The sequence below is a fragment of the Penicillium hordei genome (assembly GCF_028827395.1).
Source record: "Penicillium hordei strain IBT 12815 chromosome Unknown utg000003l_segment0_segment0, whole genome shotgun sequence".
NCBI lineage: Eukaryota > Fungi > Ascomycota > Eurotiomycetes > Eurotiales > Aspergillaceae > Penicillium > Penicillium hordei.
Genome location: NW_026623144.1, coordinates 4,450,133 through 4,474,550, shown reverse-complemented (window position 1 = coordinate 4,474,550; position 24,418 = coordinate 4,450,133). Strand labels below are relative to the sequence as shown.

General features: G+C 48.4%; 10 protein-coding genes across 10 annotated transcripts; 3 read left to right on the top strand and 7 right to left on the bottom strand.

Moving 5' to 3' along the window:
• Nucleotides 1-334: 334 nt before the first annotated feature.
• On the bottom strand, nt 335-1,528 carry N7537_006910 (alternative oxidase; the record flags this gene model as incomplete). Its single annotated transcript, XM_056897967.1, has 3 exons — nt 335-872; nt 929-1,219; nt 1,272-1,528. The coding sequence occupies 3 exons, from the start codon at nt 1,526-1,528 to the stop codon at nt 335-337; spliced, it is 1,086 nt and encodes a 361-aa protein (XP_056753752.1).
• A 1,568-nt stretch (nt 1,529-3,096) lies between these two features.
• Nucleotides 3,097-3,658, bottom strand: N7537_006909 (acylphosphatase; the record flags this gene model as incomplete). Its single annotated transcript, XM_056897966.1, has 4 exons — nt 3,097-3,276; nt 3,329-3,398; nt 3,473-3,485; nt 3,559-3,658. 4 exons carry the CDS (start codon nt 3,656-3,658, stop codon nt 3,097-3,099), a joined length of 363 nt encoding a protein of 120 aa, XP_056753751.1.
• A 771-nt stretch (nt 3,659-4,429) lies between these two features.
• On the top strand, nt 4,430-6,547 carry N7537_006908 (putative glycerol:H+ symporter (Gup1); the record flags this gene model as incomplete). The annotated part of the gene is made up of 3 exons (XM_056897965.1): nt 4,430-4,667; nt 4,736-4,803; nt 4,880-6,547. The coding sequence occupies 3 exons, from the start codon at nt 4,430-4,432 to the stop codon at nt 6,545-6,547; spliced, it is 1,974 nt and encodes a 657-aa protein (XP_056753750.1).
• Nucleotides 6,548-6,764: 217 nt separating this feature from the next.
• Nucleotides 6,765-7,625, bottom strand: N7537_006907 (putative HIT finger domain protein; the record flags this gene model as incomplete). Its single annotated transcript, XM_056897964.1, has 1 exon — nt 6,765-7,625. One exon carries the CDS (start codon nt 7,623-7,625, stop codon nt 6,765-6,767), a length of 861 nt encoding a protein of 286 aa, XP_056753749.1.
• Nucleotides 7,626-7,999: 374 nt separating this feature from the next.
• Nucleotides 8,000-8,499, bottom strand: N7537_006906 (uncharacterized protein; the record flags this gene model as incomplete). The annotated part of the gene is made up of 3 exons (XM_056897963.1): nt 8,000-8,083; nt 8,178-8,283; nt 8,366-8,499. 3 exons carry the CDS (start codon nt 8,497-8,499, stop codon nt 8,000-8,002), a joined length of 324 nt encoding a protein of 107 aa, XP_056753748.1.
• A 250-nt stretch (nt 8,500-8,749) lies between these two features.
• Nucleotides 8,750-14,640, bottom strand: N7537_006905 (dopey family protein; the record flags this gene model as incomplete). Its single annotated transcript, XM_056897962.1, has 7 exons — nt 8,750-10,018; nt 10,071-11,536; nt 11,592-11,818; nt 11,870-14,094; nt 14,155-14,304; nt 14,363-14,487; nt 14,550-14,640. 7 exons carry the CDS (start codon nt 14,638-14,640, stop codon nt 8,750-8,752), a joined length of 5,553 nt encoding a protein of 1,850 aa, XP_056753747.1.
• A 305-nt stretch (nt 14,641-14,945) lies between these two features.
• On the top strand, nt 14,946-17,072 carry N7537_006904 (guanine nucleotide exchange factor MON1; the record flags this gene model as incomplete). The annotated part of the gene is made up of 5 exons (XM_056897961.1): nt 14,946-15,537; nt 15,593-16,449; nt 16,508-16,689; nt 16,764-16,998; nt 17,064-17,072. 5 exons carry the CDS (start codon nt 14,946-14,948, stop codon nt 17,070-17,072), a joined length of 1,875 nt encoding a protein of 624 aa, XP_056753746.1.
• Nucleotides 17,073-17,296: 224 nt separating this feature from the next.
• N7537_006903 (proline iminopeptidase) lies at nt 17,297-19,144 on the bottom strand (the record flags this gene model as incomplete). Its single annotated transcript, XM_056897960.1, has 9 exons — nt 17,297-17,608; nt 17,675-17,771; nt 17,836-17,974; nt 18,030-18,050; nt 18,101-18,265; nt 18,321-18,406; nt 18,477-18,721; nt 18,776-19,029; nt 19,102-19,144. The coding sequence occupies 9 exons, from the start codon at nt 19,142-19,144 to the stop codon at nt 17,297-17,299; spliced, it is 1,362 nt and encodes a 453-aa protein (XP_056753745.1).
• A 497-nt stretch (nt 19,145-19,641) lies between these two features.
• N7537_006902 (uncharacterized protein) lies at nt 19,642-21,774 on the bottom strand (the record flags this gene model as incomplete). Its single annotated transcript, XM_056897959.1, has 7 exons — nt 19,642-19,976; nt 20,053-20,420; nt 20,469-20,825; nt 20,878-21,084; nt 21,141-21,264; nt 21,423-21,556; nt 21,614-21,774. The coding sequence occupies 7 exons, from the start codon at nt 21,772-21,774 to the stop codon at nt 19,642-19,644; spliced, it is 1,686 nt and encodes a 561-aa protein (XP_056753744.1).
• Nucleotides 21,775-22,919: 1,145 nt separating this feature from the next.
• N7537_006901 (pyridoxal phosphate-dependent decarboxylase family protein) lies at nt 22,920-24,401 on the top strand (the record flags this gene model as incomplete). Its single annotated transcript, XM_056897958.1, has 1 exon — nt 22,920-24,401. One exon carries the CDS (start codon nt 22,920-22,922, stop codon nt 24,399-24,401), a length of 1,482 nt encoding a protein of 493 aa, XP_056753743.1.
• Between the last annotated feature and the right edge of the window lie 17 nt (nt 24,402-24,418).

Sequence of the window (24,418 nt, the reverse complement as noted above, 5' to 3'; positions counted from 1 at the left end):
ATGAAGCTATACATTAATGGTCTGTATACTTCCAAAGCCTCGAACATCGGATCCACGGATGTTCCTGAATTGCCTAGTTGGGTTTAGCCTGTGCCCCACGTTCCATGGTTTGACGGTCATCCTGGCTGCCCGACAACCGTGGAACTTTGGAACCTTCTTTGGAAGGTTGGAAGGTTGGAAGGTTGGAAGGTACAGGAACATAATACAATAACATACAACCTTGAACTTCAACATTGCAAAAAGAGAAGAGATTCTATTCTATTATGACCTTGCTAATCCCCATTTCTCAAACGCCTGTAAAAAAAAATATAAAAAAAACTCCCTTTTGAATGCCTCAAGGCTTCACCTGTCTCGGTTCAGCGATAAAGATCTCGTTGCGATCCCAACCCTCTGGCTTCAGGTTATCAATTCCCTTCGTCGGGTGACTTATGCTCGGATCGGTGTACTCAATCTGGTAGGGGTTGGGGTCGAAAGTCTGCTTGAGGTTGGCGAGGGTGTGATTAACCTCGCGGTGCTTGGCTTCGTCGGCACGGACAAACATCAGCAAGTCCTTCATCTTGCGCTGGCCCTCTGGCATCTGCCAGTACTTAATCGCAATCTCGGGTGCATCAAGATCGTTCCACTGTGGGAGCTTGCCGGCCTCGAGTTCCTCAATAGCACGGGTGTAGGTAATAACAGCCTCCTCCTCAAGGTATCCCACAAATCTGTGGCAGATGCGTGGGGAGATCAGGTATGCCAGGAAGAATCCGTTGAAGAAGAAACCCTGGGCGCCGATAACCATCAAGCGCATGAACCAGCCCGGTTCGGCCAGTTTCAGGAAAGTAAGCAGGTGCATGCGTTCGTTGAATGCTTCTTCGAGCAGGGTTTCGATCCTAGAAGGAAGTGGGTTAGCTTTGAGGTAATATGTTTATTTGTGTAATCGACGTACCATCCGTTGTCTCTCTTCATCTTGCGAAGACTACGGAGATGCCGAAGCATGCCACCCACCATCCCGGGGACGCCGGCCACACTTTCCAAGAAAATGAATCGGTTCATCCATTTGTGCTCTGTCATTTTGAAGATTCCCGATAGTTCCTGGCCAGGCTTGGGATGTCTGTAACCTGTTACCGTATCCATGCCCCATCGGAAAATGCGTACAGTCCCTAGTGCAACCCAGTCAGACCAATTTGAAGCTTGTCTGTGGGCGATGCGAATATTTTGCATTTGCGACTCGGTGTACCTGACATAAAGTTAGTGACTGGCTCAGATAAAGGGGCTGTGAATATACTTACACTGGATGGGCCCATGCTGTTTGCACTTCCTTGACATTTGGAGCCTTTGGTGGTGGGAAATAATCTGTGATCTGATTCTGGGGTGTTGACGAAATAGGGCGCTTGGATGTGAGGTTAAATGTTGATGTGCGCTTGTTACCCCCACATGCAGGATTCAAAGTTGTTGCTGTAACGCCAGAGTAGGTTCGTACAGCAAGGTGCAGGTACTGTGGCTTTGCTGCAGCCCTTAAGGGAGCCCTCACTGATAGAGTATTCATGATGTAACCCGGAGCGAGTTTGAGGTGGGTCACGATTGAAGGTGATGGATGAAGGCGAAGAAGGCGAGGAAGGCTAGGAAGATGATGAGGTAAAACTGTTAAGAATATACAGAAGAAGTGTATAATGTTTTGGTTGTGATTGAAGAGAGATGAAGGTGACAACCCCCAATCCTTTAAATCTTTAAATACATAAGCTACGCAATCTCTGGGAGACGAATAAAACCAGGGGCATTTGCAAAGGGGAAAAAGGCAAAGAAAAAACCTCGGAAATGCATAGATTGAACACTTGGGAGTTGAAAATGATGACATTCCGTATACTTCATCGCCCGCACTAGATGCTCCCCTTCCCATCAACCTCTCAATATATCACTCATCTCTCAAGATCATATCAATGTTACAATACCCGAACAAGAAGTGAGTATATCAGACTTCCCATTATCCCTGCAACATATTCACACGTTTCATGTCACCAATTCTACTCTTACCTCCCCAAATGGTCGAGTCTTTGCTCTGGCAGGTGACATCGGGAGGGATCGGGAACCCCGATGACTCAGCCCGCAATCAGCCCTGAAGTCCAGTCGCCGTTTGCGATGGATCCCGAGAAATATTCGGCGTCAAAGCCCGAGTTAGTTTGAGGTCAATTTTTTTGGGTTTCCGGGATTTTGAAAATATCCTTCTATCTCACCGGTGAACTAGTTGGTAGCCTGTGAAAAGGAGAATACCTCTGCCCGTTTCCTGCCGATCAAGGCACATGCATAGTAATTGCTCACCTCAAGCGGTATATTCTCGGCATCAAAGATCTATAATAATATACTGATGCATATATAAAGAGCTCGGTAGGTATCCTTGTCTGCAAGTCAACATTTACTAGCTGTTTTCTACTGCTGTTATTCTTCTTGCTTTCATATCTATCGTCTATCGTCTGCCTATACTCTGTATGCCTATACTCTCCTTCAAAGACGAAGATGCTGATATGTTACTCTCTACCGGTGAGATTTTGAGTACATGGACAGTTTTTGCCTAGTATTAAGACCCCACCAAAGTGGGTTATAGCATTATTTTTAAAGTATATGAGTATTACAAATAGGCTGAAGGCTGATGGCTCAGACATTTCTCCTTTTCTATTATCGACTCTGCTCTCTGCATTGCTAATCCATGAATGTTTCCTGTCTCCATCTCTCTGTGTCTTCTGTGACTTTCCATTTTAACTTTGTCTGAATGCTTTGCGTGTTGTTCGGTCTATTGGCCTCTGCTACAGTAGTTAAGCAATTGGGCACCAGCTGTTTGATATGGTTGAAAATTCTTGTATCTTAGAAACCAAGTGTCACACGGTCCAAGCCTCCGAGAACTCTGGCCAGTACATAGTACTAACGTATCAATAACAAGGATGTCTCAGGTATTCCACTATACATTTCTCTCTAAGTAGCTAGGTAGGAATCACAGCTTTTTACGATCAATCGTTAAGGAAGGAGTTTTCCCAGAATGATGAAGTAGAAGAAATGGTATGGATATAGCCTCGATGCGTGTTCTGATTGATAGTAATAGAGGCAAAAATAAAAGGTCAACTCCTAGTTCCCCGGTTTGAACATGGACTCTGCTGTCCGCATCACGGTAAATCCCTCCTCATCATGACGCACATCCAAATCTCGCTTCTCCAGCTTCACTACATGAGCCATAGAAGGACCTTTATCGATGCGCTGGAGGAATTTCTTCACTTTTTCGTCGCTCCCTTGGGCCTCGCCTTCGACCTGATAAGATCCAGTAAGCGCTAGGCCTGGGGACATGATAAACATCACCTACCCTTCCACAAGTAGTGTTCCTAACCCAGCCCTTGAGCCCATCGAGTTTAGCACATTTTTGGGTGAAGTCTCTGTAGTGCGCGATAGTCACTGGTTAATCGATAGACTATGATGTCATCCGTTGAGAGGGGGGATGGTTTCCTACCGGAAGCCGACACCTAGGAGTTCAGGTCAGTGACAGAGTGAATGATATTATTTGAAGACTATGGACAAGTCATGAGACCGACCCACCTTGGACGGTGCCGTGGACTTTGAAAGCAATCTGAAGTAGATAGAATATCAGTAGGGGAAACTTGTGGCTCTCGCTGTGCTGCGGGCTGGCGATGTGCATAGCAATAGGACTAGATGGAGTATATATTAAAGGACATACACGTATGTTTGACATTCTGGATGAAGGAAGGTGTTTGGTTGGAGAGTTGGAAGATGTAGAGTTGAAGTGTACAAGGTTGATGTCCCTGGGAGAACATTGCGGGTGGCTCCAACATACCGGTTGATATACAACCCTTCTTTTTCAGATAGCCAAGCTTATAGATACAATATCCTGGAGATATACTATTACTCTTTCTTTTCAATCTGATATTTCAAATCTATACTCTATACATACGTGTTTCACTAAATCTCGGGGCACTTAATTTCGTGTAAGCTACACATCCACGGTGATTGGCGCCCGCAAAGTTACATATATTGCTTACCTTTGGCTAAGTCCCCCCGGGTCTGTTTATATCAATTGTGCACGATGGATGGAGGACGGAGTACTACGTACTCCGTATTGGAACCTGGATCTGTGTTATCAACTGGGAGATAAATAGTTACTTGAGCCTTGACTGTACTTCGTACTACTCGATATGATATTGGCTGGTGCTGATTGGGTCCGCAAAAAGGATCTACAACCTTGCAAAGGGTAGGCAATTCCTCAATTATTTTGATATATAAAATGGAAATCAATTTTACGTTGTAGTTTAGTTCTAAACTATTAGTTCCGTGTCGAGAGAGGATACAGATGAGGCCACGCGGTCCCTCGGCCCCTGAGTAAACACTGGAATCTCAACCTTCCGACTTCAACTTCTCCAAACACCTGCGACGGGCATGCTATCGATATAAAATGCCCTCCATTTTCGCCTGGCTTCGGCGGGTCTACTCGTTAGACACCCTTGACACTCGTTTTACCTCCTCCGCAACCCCTGCCCACACCAACACACGACTTTCCAAAGATACCCGCAACGCAATCGTCCAGGGCGCGTCACCTTCACTTTGGCGCACACCAGAATTCTTTGTTTACTACTTGTTCTTTATTATCCTTGTTCCATTGATGTTCAAAACTGTCATCGATGTCTCAAAAGGTGAGTGCAGCAGGCCAGAGAAAGAAAAAGCCGGGACTTGAAATTCTGACTGGGGATCAACGTCACAGAAAGCCACCCAACCTACTCCACATACTCTCACCTTCTATCACCCGGTTGGATTCCTGGCCGTAAAGTGGTAAGTGCGAAACACTCGACATTCAGTTATCCACGTCGACGCCAGCCCCGACTGACATTATTGCTCCAATGCCTAGGACAACTCCGATGCCCAATATGAAAGCTTTCGCGACAATATCCCTTCCCTTCTACTACTCCTAATCGCCCATCCTTTGGCTCGCCGCGTTTATCAGTCGTACAAGAACCGCTCGAATGTCGACACAAAACAATCGAGCCATTCTGTGATTGGTGCGGGGGAGGCGCAACTTGAACAGCGAATGCGCTTCGACTTTTGGTTCGGATTAATCTTCATAATAGGGCTTCATGGGGTATCCGCCTTCAAAGTGTTGTTAATCCTGTATATCAACTTCCGAATCGGCAAGGATGTTCCTCGCGCCTACGTCCCTACCGCCACATGGATCTTCAACCTCGGCATTTTGTTTGCCAACGAACTAAGCGGTGGTTACTCCCTTGAGCGGATAGCGAAGGTGTTCGCTCCAGGGTCCGGAACCTCAGAAGATGGCGACACCGCGCTAGTTCAATGGGGTCAGACTCTAGATGATCTCGGGGGATTGATACCGCGATGGGAGGTCCTTTTCAAGGTCACGGTGTTGCGCCTCATCAGTTTCAACATGGATCACCACTGGAGTGTAGACTACCCTGCCGCAAGTCCAATTGAAGTAAGTCTTCCCGAAAATGGTCGATGGGCCACCAATCCTTATATGACAATCAAACTTACCGAGTTCTACAAGAAGAAGCAACTAGACCCTGCGACCCTCTCTGATCGTGACCGGGTCAAGATTCCCGCAGAACCAACCGCTTTCACATTCCGCAACTACATCGCCTATATGCTCTATTCGCCTTTGTATCTGGCCGGTCCGATCTTGACATTCAACGACTACGTATCTCAACAACGATACACATCGGCGTCCCTCACTCGATCTCGCATCATGCTGTACGCCGTCCGATTTGGCCTCACTTTGCTCGTCATGGAGCTTATCCTCCATTATATTTATGCGGTAGCAATTTCCAAAGCTGACCCCGACTGGTCCGTCTTTACTCCGGGGCAACTTAGTATGCTCGCCTTCTTCAACCTGCACATAATCTGGCTGAAACTCCTCATCCCCTGGCGATTCTTCCGTCTCTGGGCCCTCCTAGATGGGATTGATCCACCAGAGAACATGGTCCGCTGCATGTCTAACAACTACTCCGTCTTGGCCTTTTGGCGTGGCTGGCACCGCTCCTACAACCGCTGGATCGTCCGTTACATCTATATCCCACTGGGCGGTGGTGGCGGCGGACGGCGGGCACCAGGAGCACCCAAACCAGCTTCACCTTCTCAGTCTAAGTTCATGGGCAAGTTCCTGCAAATTCGCAATTTCCTGCTGGTTTTCACCTTCGTCGCCTTATGGCACGATATTAATCTCCGCCTGCTCATGTGGGGTTGGCTTGTTACTCTCTTCGTTCTACCAGAAGTTTTGGGCGGTATGCTCTTCCCGGCCCACCGCTGGCGCTCCCATCCCACTGCGTACCGTGTCATCTGTGGCATTGGCTCCGTTGGGAACGTCCTTATGTTGATAATCGCAAACTTGGTCGGCTTTGCGTTGGGTGTAGATGGATTAAAGGATCTGCTGGTCAGCCTCACGGGTTCGTACTCTGGCCTGGCGTACATGGTTTCCTGCTGCGTCGTACTTTTCGTCGGCGTGCAGGTTATGTTTGAGGTTCGCGAAGACGAACTCCGCGCGGGCATCAACTTGAAATGTTGAGCCTTTTCCATACAACCTTTTTGTCAGCATATTTTAGAAAATTGATTTCGCCTAGAGCGAGGGTATAACGAGATGAATATGTATACACTTATTCTAAAGGTCACATTAATATTTATACTATTGTACATTTTGTTGGTATCAATTCATAAAGTCATCAGTAGAACAAGGCCAGACCAAGCTCCATCTCAATAATACACACAAGGACAGACCAACCCCCCTAAAAGAAAGCACCACACCTCGAATCCTCATGAACCTTATAGCAATCCAAGCTACAAGTCCTTAAATGGCAACTCTTACACCGAATCTTCCCCCAATACCCACACAAACAACAAAAATGCCGTCCCGGCCTCCCCACTGCCAGCGGCTTCGCCCGCGACGCATTATAAGAAAGCGGCGGCTCCGCCAACAACCTCTGCATAAGCCGATCAGAAGGCACAGGCGGCGCATACGAGCGCAGCAGTGGATCATTATCATATTCCGACTTAATAAGTTTCGGCTTTCGCGCCGGTTCCTCATCACCATCTGTTTCCGCATCCATAGTCTCCCGTGCAGGCGTCGACGTCCCAGTAATCGTACCCGACACAGCCGCCGGCCGTTTAACGCCTGCTGTACTAGCCGGTGTCGCGCTGCGCCGCACAGCAGCAGTCTTGCCCCCCTTTGCCGCAACGATGCTTGCGCCTCCCGCGCCCTGCATGCCTGCCACACCCCCGCTGCCGGAGGCTATTGCTGCTTCTTCGTCGTCGAGATGGTTCCGGAAGGTCTTTTGGGATTGGAGGATGCGGCGGACGTTCGAGGTGGTTTTTGCTCGTGTGCCGCGTGCGCCGGCTTCGCGGGCTTGTTTCACGGGTACGGGGATGGCGACGTCGCGTTGGTTCTCGCGGTCTAGTTCGGCGATGTGCCGGGCAATTGCGTTCGCTTGTCGTGAGGAGATGTCGCCGCCCTTGCCGGCGTCGCGGATGCCGCGTTTGCGGCCTAGGGTTGGGGCCATTGCTTGTGTTGGGTCGAAGCCTCGGGTTGGGGCGTAGGACCAGCCTGGTGTGGCTGTTGAGGTGTCGGAGACGAGTTCGACGCGGAACATTTTGAGAGGATTTGGGGTGTTGGGTGGTTTGGTGATGATGCGGAAGTGGAGGATGGCTCTTGGGGGAGTTTGGGAGATACAATGTTTGTCTTGTTTGCAGCGGAATCCCGGGGGTTGGAGAGGCGCCAATGTACTTCGTACGGAGCTACAGGTTTAGTTGGAGTAAGTATTGGGAAAGGAAATGGTGATATTTTTGAAAAAGCTGGAATTAATTTCACGCAAAACAAAAGAAACGAAGAGCTATGCCCTGGCCAAGAGAGTGATAATGGGCATCAATGTCCAGGGTTGACAGGCTTCATGCACAGAAAAACAAACACACCCAACACCTCAAAGCCATAATAAATACACATATGAAAACAGACTGATTCAAGTACTTATTTCTTTTTGTGCAGCTGATCAACTCTGCCCTCTAGTTCTGTAATGTATGACTGGAGCTTGATGGTAGCCTTTTGAAGTGCCTATAAAGCAAACAATCAGTTCTGTTAAGATTAAAATTTAAAGAGAAGATAGGGTCTTCTCAGACACCGAGCAGTTGGGAAGCTATAGACATACCGAAATGTCATCAGTCAACATCTCATTGGCGAGCCGGTACTCAGCTAGGATGTAATAGTACACCGACACGCCAGCGGCAACAGATCCAGTCAGGAACCCGAAAACACTATCTGATATTAGCAAGAGTGCCTGAAAATCCGTGGCCATTTGACATTGAATGTCATTGGAGATAGGGGAATTTCTCATACCCTCCTCGGAAAGCTCCGACAGGCTTGCTTGACGGGAGCGGCACGGCGGACTCCCAGCGGGCGCGGGAGGACGAGAAGGAGCGGATGCCGAGGTGTCCGCGCAAAGGGAGAAAGATCTTTGTGCCAAGAGGCATCTTGACAAATATTATTTCAAATGAAGAGGGGAGATTTACGGATTGTTTGGTGGAAAGATGGTGGCAAGGGGAGTTGGAAAGTGACGTTGATGAAATGCGGAGGTCCGGGCGGCTCGGAACTTGGAGACCTTGAGGCCTTTTTGTATACAACATAAAACACAAGGGAGACTACACCAAAAAAATCTATATTTGAAATCGCTTGGATATGATATCTAGTAGGAATGCTGAGGTACATGATTTATTGCTTCCCTTAATTGGCCATGGTACTCTCGTTAAAGAGATCCGCTAAAAGATCGTCTCGGCACACTGTCGAATCTACGCTGCCCATGCCGTACGTACTCTCAAACACATAGATACTCAACCGAGCGAAGAATGGTCGCAGGACCCTCTCGACAATATCGTCCTTGGCTGTCTCTCGGATCCAGTCTGAGATGAGCCATGGTCGCTTAAGACCACCGCGAGCCTGAGGTTCGATAGAGTCGGTGGGGACAGTGGGGGAGCTTGCACCGCGTGGACCGAAAGTCTGAGAAACCTCATCCGCCAGAGCAATGGGCTCCCACCGGTCCGGCGGATAGACTGCGTCAATGGTGTCGGTTACGAAAAGCCACTCAAGGAGCTGGAAGTCGTCTGGGGCGAGGACAAGCAGTATGTCGAGAAGCTTGCACGCTTGAAGCAGCGAATAAGAGTTGTAGACCTCCGGCTGAGAGCCCTGGGGTACTGCGGAAATAGCTTCTTGCAGTTCCACATTGATCAGGGGCCAGAATGGCGCCATGGCAGAGGCAGAGGTCTTGAGCGCGACTGCTCGAAGAACCATGAACACTTCTGCCCGAGTGGCAGAAGATGGCGACGAGGCGCTGGTTGCCGCAAGAAGATCTTCGAGTTTTTGAAGCAATGCCGGTAATTCACCAACGAAGTAATCATCGCTAGCGGAAAGCAGGAGTAGCGCGATTCGCCGGAGGTTGAGCTGCGCTTTGCGATCGGCTTCCAATCGGGCTGCAGATGCTCCTACGCCGAACATGATACCCGCTGAGCTTGGTGGTGGAAGGCGGACAAGAAGTTCGGATAGTCGTTCCTTGTCAGCGAGAACCCACTGTCGCAGCAGGTCCATCCAGCTGTTCTTCACCAAGTCCAGCTGCAATCCAAAGAACCGGGTATCATGGAACGCATCCGATATGTCCTTCTTCCACATTTTCGCTGCAGCTGGTACTTTTGTCATTTGCTGTAGAAGAACCATGACATTACGGTTGAGATTGTTAGGGAAGAGACGTGACCGGATAAGAGGGCCCACCACATTTGTCGAGACACTAGTAATGGCGGTGTTGATCCGATCTGAATCGCCTAGAGTCGTGATAAACGACGGCATCGAGACCGCCAGAATGCTCAGCATGTCGTCGGGTCCAGTATGAGAGACCGAGGTACGATCGTGATCCACTGAAGATCTTGCCATAGGCCCAGTGTCGTGGTTGAGGCCTAGGGGTTTGCTGGTAAAGACTGCGGTAAGGAGTCGTAGGAGGACATCCTGCGTTATAGTTGTTAGCAATCGTGATAAAACTAGTAGTGAATACACATACTCCAAGTTCCTTTCTCATACGGCGGTCTTCGCCAAAGGTTGTATTCTCCAATTTCACCCCTAAAATAGCCGCGAATTCAATCAAACGTGGAAGAATCTGCCGGTGTGGGAATGGATTGCTAAGAACATCGCGCAAGAAAGTCGTGCAGTCCGTCCAAATCTCGTCAAGAACATCATCGTCTAGTGAGCGGGCATAAGTAACCAAAAAGCTAGCAAGCTCGGACTCGGAGAGATTGGACGTTAACGAGGACTTCCGGCTAGGATCCAATGCACTAGGATTAGTGCGAGTGTAGATTGCATTGAAAATGGCAGGGATGGTTATTTTTGGGCTTGACCCATCCAGTGTATGCAGGAGATTGAATATAAGTGACGCTGTCTTCGTGTCAGCCTTGGTCCACATTTCCACCAAGGTCTCAAGACATTCAAGTGCCTCTGCGGTGAAAAAGTGCTCCAAGATCCGGCGTGAGCGGTTCCTCATCCGCAACGAAGTGTATTGAAACGAGGCTAGAGATTCACAATCGGGAGGAGAGTCACTGTGATCTCCTGCACCCCACGCCCAGATGGAGAAGCATAAGCGAACGGCATCTTGGAAACAGAGAAGCACAGTCAAGCGGTCGTTGGCGGTATTTGGACGACCTTGTCCGCCTTCCGAGTTGAATACCCCAGACACCATGTTTCCGAAAAAGCCCTGCGCTTGATCAGGGCTCTTGACCGTTGGAACGTTGGACTCTTCCACAATGAGACGTTCATGTGCGTTTGCGATACAGGTCTCGAGACCAGTCAGGAGAGCAATTGTGACATGCTCGGAGCGGTCCTGCGGCCAGTCCTCTGTTTGCTGGAAAGACAGCTGAAGTCTACCATATGATGCTCGAATTTCTCTGCAGAAACATTCCACAAGCATCAATAGGATCTGGAATATGGAACCTGAGTATAGAGGGAGCACCTCACAAAGCAACACTATCCACTTGTCCACAATTTCTCGGGATTTAGGTGAGCTAATTCCCTTTAAAAGACAATCCAGAAGCCGCTCTGGCGGATGCGGTAGCTGTGGTAACGATTGTCTCCTGTCTCCTTTGTCACTGGTAAAAGACAAGATAGAAGGACTAGTCAGCCGATCTCGAGAGCTAGCTCGTAAATGTTTTGGCCGAGGTGGCGGTGGTGGTAGATATGCTTGCGCAAATCGCACCTTCAATGCAGCAAGGAGTGTGTCGATGAGTGCACCCTGGACCGCAATACTGCCCCCCTCGGAAGACACAAGAAGGCGCTCCACCAAGAAATCATCAATGCCAGACTCCACTAATTCCTCTGCTCTGGGCCCAAGAAGAAGCTGCCCCATGAGCTGGAGTGCGTCCTTATGCAGTCGTTCTCCGTCTACATTAATTTCCACAGGAGCTGGGGATAGTGTGCTGACGATTCGAAGAGATGCTTCAAATATGGCGGAATGAAGGCTTCTGAAGTCTGCATTTTCTATCCAGGAATCCACATTAGCAACAATTGTTTCCTGACAAGGTAAATCACCCACCTTCAGATTTGGACGTTTCAAGCCGCTTCTCATTGCCTAGAACATGAGTAAGAAGTGCGATCCATCCATTGTGCGAAAGCGCGGAGATGATATTTGAGGCTGTTTGTAACAGATAGTCGCACTCTTTATAGTCATCCGGGGAAATTGAATAGTTGTCTGTCTTTTTCTCGCTGATTTCATCAGGTTCAGAAAGCTCATCAAGATTCGAGAGGACCACCTGGAAAACCCTGGTAAACTATTAGATGTGGATAACGCGCGGTGATGAGCAGCTGACTTACTTGTGGATAGATGGCAAGTCTTGCAGCCATAGTTGAACACTCTGCGAACTATCACTTGACTCTTGGGAGAGAAGATCAAGGACAATGAAAAGCGGGCGTTCAAGCATAGAGCATTGATAAGAGAACATGGTCCCTCCAACTTCAAGCACTTGCTTTGGCGGTTGCTCGTGTGTGTTGTGATGACTATGGTTCCACAAAACATAAAATCGCTCAGCCTGTTGCTCCGACGAAAGGTGACGGGATGCTGCAGTTGATACATTGACCATTAAAGCTGCCAAGGACGCCTCAACAAGGTGGTCAACCCAAGAAATTGAGTGCAAGAGCCATAAGCAGCGGACGGCTTCCACGTGGAACTTTGGACTAAGGGGTGATAAGTACCACCAAAGCTGGTTGACAAGAGGAGTAATCAAATCGCAAGCATCCTCATAGCTGACATAGAAGCCAGGGGTCTGAATGAAAAACAAACTCGTCACTGTCGAGGAAATTGTCGATATGACACAGAAGGAGGCGGTTGTTGGCTTGTCTTTTCCTGAACTTAGTCGCTGAGAGAGCGCTTCATACAGTTTTCGGTCTCGTAGAACGCGGGACTTTGGAAGTTTCTTGAGCAAAGTCACAAGAATATCGAGTGGTTCGTGAACAGAAAGGCTGCCATCGCGGCTTCCTAGCGCGGCGATAGCTAGTTCGTGAGCCTCTCGAATGATCATTTCGCCAAGGTTCTTAGGAGCATAGGGAAGAGGTGGAAGCTCCAAGCTATTTTTGCTTTGTTCATAGAAACTGTGGACGGTTTTCAAAATATCAGTACCACGGCCCTTTGCGTCATTGCCAGCGGTCTTCTCAGAACCTATCTTCCTCGAAAACGCCCGTTCTGTAAGTAAAGCAGCCAACGATTTGAGGACTTTGTTCAATGCGGCGGTCACAGCCTGTTTATTGGCAGTGCTCTCCTTGGATGAAATTTCTCTCATCTTCACAAGCACTGACAATGTCAGCAGAGGCACATGGATCTGAACCATGTCCTCCTCGCGTACATTGAAATTCTCAATGATGAATTGTGCAAGATCCAAGTCGCGCAACACTTGGTCGTTATCACCGTTTACATCAGAAGACTGGTAATCAACCAACCTCAGAAGCTCGGAGAATATCACACCACTTTCAACGCCATCAAAGAAGGCGCTCGCACTGCGGAAAACCTCTTCGAAGTGGTTTTCGGGGGCTGTGGATTCAAATTCCTGAACACTGCGTACAGTGGGCAAGAAAACTGCAGGAACAATGTATCCACCAATTTCCCAACGATCCATTAGCGACAGAGCTATGCGAAAGGGTTTGGTTCTTTCGGACGGAGCACTCGGTGCCTGTTTGATCATATCCAGTAGGCCAGTAACCAATGGCTGTAGGCCTACCCGGCTGAAGTATTGTGATTGTGTGAGTTCCTTTCCATCCACGGAGGCAGATCGAGTGGTTTCCGATGAGAATTTTCGATCATCCATCGAAGAGCTATCGTTTGGGGAATCTGGACCTAAGAACCAAGCCCAGAGTCGGCGGTTCAAGCTCATGTCTCGCCGAGTGACCACCCCAACTGCTGCAACCACCAATGTTCGAAGATCACTAGTTGCAATTTTGTTTTGCAAAATCGGAGAGCTGAGTGGAAGGTGGGTGACAAGAAGATCGAGGAAGTTACGTTGGACAAGGAGCTGGTCGTCAGATAAGCCTGATGCAACACATCGAATCAAGAGGCCAGGCTCCGGTAGAATCACAGAGTCTGCTGCGGCCAGTATCTCAGGTGGGATGTTCTGCGGATCGTTCCCACCAGCCGTGCTCGGTCGACGATCTGCAATACCTAGCTTCGGGAGGTAGCGGTTCAAATATGCGAGGACGCCAAGCCGTCGGCTAGGGTTCGTGATAGATGCGAGAAAGAGGCATTGCCAGAAATACTGCCCAGATGCCCCGGCCTCAGACGTCCGTTGTGTTTCAAGTTGTCCAGCAGCATCTCGCAGTTTATTAATTGTGCGTAGTGTTGGCTCAAAATCATCACTTGTCTCCTCTTCGAGGCCTGGAAGTAGGGCTAGAATGATTGCTTTCAATGCGGGACGGATGGCCCATGGTTCCAGATCAACGATATATCCCTCCACCAAAGACAGAAACAATGGGCGGACGGTAAGAGAGGCGAAAGTCAATGTTGGCGCAAGGCCGGGGAGATACAAAGGCAGGTCGTGCGATAATCCCTCGAGCTGGTTGTAAACAGATGCATCAGTAAGCACACTGTCAGCCTTTCAGGTGGCTACCCATACCTTTATGAGCCCAAATATGTACGTGTACACTTCGAGGGTCTTTTGGTGCACGCCTGATGGCAACGATGGATTCAAGCACTGGGCGAGTCGCTTCGATACTAACACTTTATGGGGGACGACGGGCTGATCGGGTGGATGGGATTGGAGCGCCTAATGGGTGATTATCAGCGATGCCGCAGAATATCGCTACTTATTCGAGCGAGCTTACCTTTAACAGGCGACCGAGGAACGAGATATAGTCGGCCCATTCTTGGAGAGCGTTGTCAAAGAGCGAAAGCGCTCGCTCAACACTAGACGCATATCGGCGATAGATCTTGTCTTTTTTGAGGGACCCTACAACCCCCAGATATGATTAGACACAATTCTCCCGTGTAATTCTTGGGGTGGGCACATACCTTCCTTGCCTTGTAGACGAGAGCGCGTCAAGGAGCTCTCGGAGCTTGCGGGGGAGTTCGACCTCGGAAATGCACTGGGATCAAGGCTCATGGTGCCAACGACGAACGTAAAATTGATGTGAAAGCTTTGAACTGTCCTCCGTCATATTTAGGACATCGAAGATGACCCTGTGGGAAAGGGAGTTCGCGGTTGAATGTTGACCAGAAGCCACGCAACACAGGCGGCCACGTTCAATTGTTTTGTTCCGCCTTGGGGTAGCTCCGACTCGCCGACGTCAACGCCCAGCAACTATCAAAACGACAAACACAACTGATCAAGGACTCCAAATATTTGAATTAAACAATGAGCATTTAATGGCCTGAAGACCCGCGACGAGCGACCGCGTCACAAAGCGCATGCCCGCAGCGGGGATGAATACACAGCCAGACCCAAAGACCGACGGCGAACAGCCTGTCAAGACCTCCAAGCAACCGTATATTTCCAGCCCACCAACCCCAGATGACGATACGCGCAGTGTCAGCTCAGAGGGAGAGCGGCCACCTTTACCCCCGCGACCAAATACGTTGAGTCTATTGAACGATGAGACGGGCCCGCGGGTAGCTCTACAGGCAGAGGCAACGACGGCTATCTCACGAACCGATATCGAAACACAATATCCAGAAGCTGCTGAGAGCACTTTCTCCACACTGGCTGTTCGCAACCTGGTCCAGGGTCCAAAGGCTAGGGCGAGCCTCAGCCAGTTGGCGAGCCCGCGGGGTAGCGAAGCTGGTGACTCCGCTAGCATTAGAAGCTCAATCCCAAATGGTGATTCAGGGGATGTCGAAGCGCTGTTCATGGATTTCGCTGCTACGGCACCCGGCAGTCAAAGTCAAGGTGCTACGGGTCTACTTGACTTCCCTGAATTTGCGGCCGACGATATAGATGACGATGGAATTCTAAGTGAATTCGAAGCAGTTGGTGAGCTCAATGAGGAAGGTGACAACGAAGGTTTGTGTCAATGATTAATTATCTCTTTGTTTCATGATACTAATGCATATATCAGAGCTCCTACTCCAGCGGTGGAAAGCAAAGCGCAAACACTATGTGATCCTATCTGCCGCTGGTAAGCCGATTTGGACAAGACATGGCGACAGTGGCCTGATATCTGGCTATGTCGGGGTTATTCAGACCATTATCTCATTTTATGAAGAAGCAAATGATCATCTGCGAGGCTTCTCCGCTGGTGACACTAGGTTTGTTGTATTGACACGGGGGTCTTTGCACCTCGTTGCAATCAGTCGTATGATGGAGAGCGACAATCAGCTCCGACTTCAACTGGAAGCATTATATATGCAGATCTTATCTACATTAACACTGCCTTCTTTAACCCATCTCTTCTCTGTGCGGCCTTCTACTGATCTATCGCGGCCCTTGCAGGGTTCGGAGTCCCTTCTCTCATCTCTAGCAGACAGTTTTACACGAGGGTCTCCATCGACGTTGCTATCGGCTTTGGAGTGTCTGAAAATCCGCAAGCAACATCGACAAGCCATCAACAATGCGCTTCTGAAAACTAAGGCTAGTAGTCTTCTATATGGCTTGCTTGTGGCTGGCGGACGACTCGTCAGTGTTGTCCGACCGAAGAAGCACTCCTTACACCCAGGTGATCTACAACTCTTATTCAACATGGTTTTCGAAGCCGACGGAGTCAAAGCTGGCGGTGGAGAAAGTTGGATTCCCGTGTGTTTGCCTGGCTTCAACAGCAGCGGTTATCTCTACATGTATGTGAGCTTTCTTGACATCCGCGACGACATCGAGAATAGTGCAGATATCACCAAAGACGAGTCTGTTGCCATTGTTCTTATCAGTCCCGACAAAGAGGCTTTCTTTGAGATGCAAGGAATGCGTGATGCTCTTGTGGAGGTGAGATTGAACAATTCTACACGAAGGAATGTGGTATGTGGTACTAATGATACAACAGCAAATGGAGAGAAACGGCAGTCTGAAGGAGATCAAAACGGCAATTGACAATGGCCGACCCGCGACTACTGATATAGTTCCTGGAACTGTACTCCATCATTTCCTTTATAAATCGCGCGCCAACGTACAATTCACTATGTCATCGTATGCCCCCGAATTCTCCTCGGTCACTCGACGACGAAGGTGAGCAACACCCCCTCTGCTTTTTTTAAAAAAAAAATGCTTTCAGTATTAAATGATTCTGACTGTGTCTATAGATTGATGTCGATGTACAACAACTTGCACGCGAGCATCCACGCCAAGAATACCCATGTCAAAGTTCATCACTGTGTTTCACGGTCAGCCACTTCGTTCGGATGGGTAACCCCTGTATTCGAATTATATTGCATCGCTGAGCCGAACACTAATCGGAATGCGCTTGCCCAAAGTGCTAGCAAGATTGCTCAGTGGGTGCAGCGTGAGGAAGAGAGGTTATTCATCATTGGCGGTGCGGTACGTACTTTGTCTCCCTCCGTGGCTATTGCAGCAAGAGCGCCAACACTGATATCATCGAACAGGTTTTCTGATATCTTCCCAATCAGACAATGAAGAAAGTTCTCTGTATATACTATCTTGTGATTTATTATACCCAATACTGCGTCCGCGCCAACTCTACATCTGCATTTGTTTCGTTGTACCGTATTTTTTTCTACCTTTATATCTCAAAATGTATTGATAGTGTTCTGAGTCCATCGCGTTGCTTAAAAAAAAAATCCATGATGTGCATGAAACGAAAGACGGCATAGGTGGATTAATCCAAAGTGTCCTCTCTCAGGTTAAAGAGCTGACGCATGACCTCGCTCGATTTGCTGCGCAGCGCATCGTGATACATAGTATTGGTGATAAACTGCTTGGAGTTCTTGATCTTGGAAGCAGTGGCCGTGGCCAGATCAAAGTGAACGTACATATCATCGATGTAGGTTGCAGCATAGACCGGAACCTTGTTCTTGGCCAGTTGGGCTTCGTCGTACAGGGCTGGCCATTCGTCTGTCGTAGCCAGAATTTCAGCCGCCTCCTTGAGCTCTGCAAGTTCCGAGTAGGACTCAAACATATCCTTGTAGACCTAGAAGGTAAGAATTGGTGTTAGATATTTTTATTAAAAAGTTCTGGACTGGGTTGGGCTATTTACCATCTCGCCGGTGAAGTAGATCTCAGGCAGCGAGTCATTGATCTGGAATTGCGGGTTGCTAGCGCGCAGTCTGTCTGCAGCCCAGAGTGATGGCTTTCTGAATTCATTGTTAGACACGGACATGTCATGAAAAGTGGACGGCACTGAAAGCCTCTTCTTACCCTTGGCAGTAGATTGATTCATGCAGAACGGCATAAATGATGTTTTTGTCCATACCGCCATTGCTATCAATCACGGAAAGAGTCGGCAGAGTAAGGAATCCGAACATCTCCAAATCGTTGGTGACTCTGACAACAATATCTAGACTCGGGTTAGTGTGTTTACTGCGAACTTCAGGAGACAAAGCAAAGTTTACCGTGCAGACCATCGAAACCACCTAGGTCATGTTAGCTTTGGTAGACTGATTTTCTGAATCGAGGGTCTTACCGTGGAAGCCGAACATAATACCCAGTTGCTGGAAGCGAGACGGAGTGAGCAATCCGGATGGCAACGCAACCTTGTTTTGGGTCAGGTATTGCATGATGTTCTTAACACGGTCCACATCGTCGGGGAACTTCTGGTAGTAGGCCTCGTTTCTCTCCTTGACCTTCTCTGTTTTTGTGTCAATTTAACGAATATACCAGCCCAGGAAAATAGGGGAGCGTACCATAGGTTTTTGCGTAGACAGGATCCGGTCCGTTGGTAAGAGGGGGGAGGCCACCAGTAAGGAAAGCTTCTCTCAGGCCCTCTGGGCTAAAAATTCAGTAATATCAGCGGGATGTTCATGATCCAAATATGGAAACAGATGGATTTCAAAACATACAACTTTGACAGGTAAGTCACGGCACAGAAGCCACCAAAACTTTGCCCAAGGATGCTCCACCGGCGCTGGTCAGGCGGATAGTCCTGTGTCAAGACATCACGAATTGCTTCACAATCACGGACAATGTTGTCTGCACGGAAATTCTTGAGATACTCAGCCTGCTTGATTGCATCTCCCTGGCGGGCAAGGGTTCCCGCCGTAAGAGTCGAACTGAGGCCAGTACCTCGTTGATCCAGGAAGAGTACCTAGAGAATCGTTGAGCATCAATCTACAAACAATATCATGTAAAAGTCACACACCTGATAACCCTTGCTGAGCATGAATTCCACCCAGGGGTAAGACTGCGGGGCACCACATCCAAAGCCAGGGCCACCTTGCAGGTAGACCAGCCAAGGAAGCTTTCCCTCTTTGGCTTCCTTGCCTTGTTCTTTAGCAGGTTCAATCGGCTTGTTCAAGCGACTGATACTTCGTGCAAAGAGCCTCAGCTTGTCTCCAGCAGGCTTGCTGTAGTCCACAGGGACATCGAAGAACAGCTCGGAAACCCGAAGTTTGCCTAGATAAGGTCACATTCATCAGTTTCGAAACCAGTGAGCTAATTAGTGATGAGAAATAAGAAGTTACAAACCTGAAACATTATGGAAACGTCGATCAATCAGTTTCGCGGCCATGATTGCGATGTTGATGTGGACTAAAAACAGAGCGCGTTGGTGACAAGCCGCTTTGCGGAGAACCGCACCATTTTTTTTAGTCTAAGCCTGGCTGTTCACCTGCAATCACCCAACCGAAAGAAGATTCTAGTGTTTTTCTTTTGTCTATTTCGTCTGATCTCATAAATAATTCTCAGAGAGATAAATAACCAATTGTATATATGGATGAGGAGGAATGCTTTAAAAATATCATATGGGGGTATACTACCAGGACTGTCTAGGTATATAGCTACCCCTATTGCCGAACATTGGTGTTAGACACTATGCTCAATTTCTTCATCAAATCTTAAGAGATTTGCTTGGTTTAAACCATATCTTAGTATGTCCTAAAACGGATACATTTTAACAAATTGAGATAGGGCATAAATCATCGAACTGAGGAGTATTTTGTTACAAATTCCGCATTCTGTTCCAACGACAAATCATCCCCAAAAGAGAAAAGACCAAACGGGCTAGTTTTATCCTGAATTCGTACCCGAGTGTTTGTTGGCCGCAAGCTGCCGGCCTGCCTTCAGCAGTAGTAGCGTCGCCGGTAGCTGAGCAGCCGCAAATCCGACCATAACAAGTAGCTGCGTATTGAAGCTACTAGCTAAAACATTCTTCACCTCCTCCTGTAGATGGGGAGATAAACTTTTTATCGATTTCACATTCTCAAGGAATAAGTGCAGTTCGTGCGACGTCATAATACCGTGCAAACGCTTCGATAGACGGCCATTTAATATGTTAGATGCAATGGCAAGACCAATAGCACCACCAAGGAAACGGATCTGGACCACTGTACCAGTGGCGATGGCTACAACGAAAAGCGAGGGACCAGTCAGTCAACGTAACCACCTTGGTATCAAGGGGTTTCTCGGAAGAAAACATACCCAGGTCTCTGTCCTCGACTATATATGGTGTGGATAGCACCAGTATGCCCATTGTCAGGCCCATTCCTGTCCCAGCAATGACCAGATAGCCAATATCCGTTGCGTGGAAGCCCCTAGAAGTGGCAATGGTCGAAAGTAGCCCAATACCGACAGTATGAACGATACAGCCCACGAGCAGAGTATAAATAAACGGGATGCGTCCCCTAGAGCTGGCAATATTAACAATAGCCGCGGCAGCTGCCGCAATAGCAGAATACCCTATCAGATATATACCGGCATCCAAAGGTGACTTGTCTAACAGAAGCTGAGCTTGCTGTGGAACATATACTAGGACGACGTTGTATGGTGCGCCGACGACAAACGAAGAACTAAAAATATGTCAGAAGAAATCGCTAGATAACTTTGAATGGACTCACATAAGGATTCCCAGCCATGGACGATCAAAAAGCCAACGCTTGGGAAATATGGGGTCTTTGCCCGGAATGCCCGAGATATACCATTCCCAGGCAAAGAAAGCAATCCAGGAAACCCCCGTGAGCACAAGGAGCGCAATTGCGTCCTTCGAGGACCATGAGAATGCCAGATTGGTTTCATTCAAGACGGCGACTATTAAAAACGAGCCAGCCATCATCAAAAGCGATCCCATTATATCAAGATTAGCAAATGAGCGGTATGAGGCTCGTGTTCGAAATGAAGGAGTGTGCTGATCAAGACCAAAGTGTTTGGGCATCGCAACAATAATAACAACGATCGCAATAACGCACAACGGTGCACTGATGATTCGATTAGCTTGCTTCTCAACACAGATACCGAGCATTCACGTACTTGACGAAAAAGGTCCACCGCCAGGCCGAGTCTTCTGCAAGAGCACCGCCAATTATTGGGCCTATCAAAGATGCAAAAACAAGGCAAAATGACATGAGACTGCTGTAGATTGGAAGCTTCGTTTTGGGAGCTATCTCATAGACACATAAGATTGTCAAGGCGTATGTACCAGCGCCCCCAATTCCTTGGAGCGCTCGGAATATTATGCTGCCCCAGTAGTAAGCCTTTGGACAGAAATGAGTGCAGAACTACGTTAGACCTACAGTTGGTTAACTGTCTGAGCGAACCCACACCCAAAAGAAAATGCAAGCAGGATAACAAGAGCCGCGATAGTGGTTTGCTTCCTGCCCACTATATCGCTAACTTTTGTCCATATTGCCATAGACCCTGGGAGTAATGCGACATCAGTAATGAGAGAGATAGAGACCGTGCGTGGGAAGATATTGAAGCTATCTCAAGATACGATTGGGAAAAAAAAAAAAAAAAAAAAAAAAAACAATCCAAATGGAACAGGAATCACTATGGAATCGCATTTCAGATCATACCTGTGTAGGTGGCCAAGTATCCAGTAATAATCCAACTTCTCTTCTCGAAGCCTTGCAAGTCATCACAGATGACTGTGAGAGCCGAGCTTACAATTGTGACATCCAAATTAGAGAGAAAAAATCCAATCAAGAGTCTATAGATCGTCAGTTTTCGCAATCCAACCCCTGATGACATTTGACTGAGCACATACCCTGTGGTGGTAAGCACCAGTCTCCATCCTGTCGGGTAAACAATTTCATTTCCTGGGGAAGATGCTCTCTGTGCCGACCCCTTTTCTTGGCCGAGCCCCCTAGCGCGGTCTTTGCTAGCTTTGTTCGAGGTCGGCTCTGCGAACTTGATGTGGCCAGGCATGGTTGTCGACCTCTCAATGATGGGTGGTTCAAGAGTAGGTGAAGACTGGAGTGGCAGCCATTGTTGGAAGAAAGTTTTGAACGTGACCACTGTCTATGTAGGACCAAGCCCCGCGTATCTTCACCCCAGGGGCTTCATGTGGAACGCAGGAGACGCGCGATGACAGAATGTGGAATATTTACATGCATAAAAAGGGTGATCTGCGTCGATCATTGAACCTAGATACGCTGGATTGGATGTGGCTTGGCATAAATTTGCTTTTCTGGAGTATTCGCGACCGAATTTGGAATTTTGAACTGGATTCTCAGTCCTTTTGAAGTTATTATTCTCCGTCTTTTTGACTGCGACATGGTCTGGAAGTGAGCGAGGGCCTCAATCCAATAGTCATTAGTCTCACCCGTTTTTATTTTCGTTATCCGAGACAGAATCTCCTTGCTCAGGGCTAAATATGCGCCCCTGGAACATGCAACCGTGATGTACAAGATAGATAAGGTTGTTCAATGTAGTCAAGTAAGGAGAACTTTTGCACTGCCAAGGTGAATTCGGAGAGTAAAGCGAGCTTGTAGTTGACTTAGCAACAAATAGACGAAGTCGAGATGAAATTTCTGCTCCGTACCTTCTCCCCAAACTTGACAGGATAATCAGGTGGCAGTTAGCACCCAATGAGATGTCAGGGGTAATATGCAATAAGGGCCGGATGAGGGTGAGATACATGGTAAAATCAACAGAGACTGGCAAGTTCACTCGGTCGGCGCCTGAGGCACCCAAGAGAGTCACCACTTCTTCATAACTATGGGCATACGGATTATAGACCTTCATCTCTGTCATTACCTGTCTTCTCCAAGATTTCCAAGGATGTAAGATCATCGGAAGCTATTGGAACTTCGGACTCGGACTCTTTGCCCCACTTAGCCCGCCCTCTCGGCTTTCAACGTTCCTCCTGGACGTGTCCTCCACATGATATCTGCCTAGATCAGTCTATCTTTACACGTGAGATCGAAAGTACCCAAAGACTCTTTTTGGAAGGTACAGCCGAACCTTATAGGGAGCCTCATTTACTTTCCAAATCCCGAGATCCCGCCATTGAAATAAATCGGCGAGACTCGAGACTGTTTGATATCCCCCAAGACACACACAATTCAGCCATGCAGAACCAATTCCAACAAGGTCTATGGAAGGCTGCTCAGGGACCTTGGGACTCGGGAGTTCTCCCTAGCGCCGTGAACCTGGCCCGAGCTAGAGCTTCTCTCCCCGTGACACTTCCAGATACAGGATCCAGTCTCGAATCTGTCCAGCGACACATTGTCGATGATATTGTCCCGGCATTCAACGGAGGAAGCCTAAGTGCCAACTACTATGGCTTCATCACTGGCGGGGCTACCCCGGCAGCGCTCTTCGCGGACAACGTTGTATCTGTTTATGACCAGAATGTTCAGGTGCATCTCCCAAATCACTCGATTGTCACCGACGTCGAGTATAACGCACTGGGTCTCCTTTTGGATCTCTTCAAACTAGAGCGCTCTATCTGGCATAATGGAACATTCACTACCGGTGCCACGGGAAGCAATATCCTCGGCCTAGCATGTGGGCGCGAGTTTATCTTACAAAAGGCGGCGGAGAGAAAGGGCTGTCATCTCCAGAGCGTTGGTGAAGAGGGCTTATTCGAGGTATTGAATTCACTGGGCCTTTCTGGGGTGCAAGTGTTGTCCACGCTGCCACACTCGTCCGTCGTGAAGGCAGCTGGCGTGCTAGGCATCGGCCGTTCCAACGTTCACAATATCTGCCGAGCCGACGACCCGCTCCGCTTCGATATTGATAAACTTCAGAAAGCGCTTGCAAGAACAGACAAGGTCAGCATCGTGGCGATATCTTGTGGGGAGGTCAATACTGGTCGTTTTGCAACAAGCGGTGCGGATTTGAGAGAAATACGCCAGCTGTGTGACAAGTACGGAGCCTGGATGCATGCTGATGGAGCATTTGGAATCTTTGGTCGTGTTCTTGATGAAAGCCCGGAGTTTACAACAATCAAGAAAGGCAGTGAAGGAATCGAACTTGTCGACTCGATTACCGGTGACGGCCACAAGCTTCTCAATGTTCCCTACGACTGTGGCTTTTTCTTTACTCGACACCCGAATGTGGCATCGCAGGTATTCCAAAATGCGAATGCAGCATACTTAACAGCTGGAAACTCCGATGGGCCTTCTATCCCATCACCTTTAAACATTGGAATTGAGAACTCTCGCCGATTCAGAGCGTTGCCGGTGTATGCATCGCTCTTGTCATATGGCAAGTCTGGATATCAAGAAATGCTGGAGCGTCAGATAAGGCTTGCCCGGAAAATCTACGGATGGGTCTTCGAGCATCCTGGATATACAGCTTTGCCGGTAGCAGTATCCAAATCTGAACTGCTCGATCAGACGTTTATGTCTGTTTTGTTTCGCGCAAATGACGAGGGTTTGAACAGCGAGCTAGGAAACAAGATCAACGAGAGCTCGCGGATGTTCGTCTCGGGTACTAGCTGGGATGGGTCCCCTGCGTGCCGCATTGCAATCTCGAATTGGCGAGTTGATGTAGAGCGAGACTTTACGCTGGTGACAGATGTGTTGGCAAAGGTTGCCCAGAGCTAGGGGAATAATAATACGTG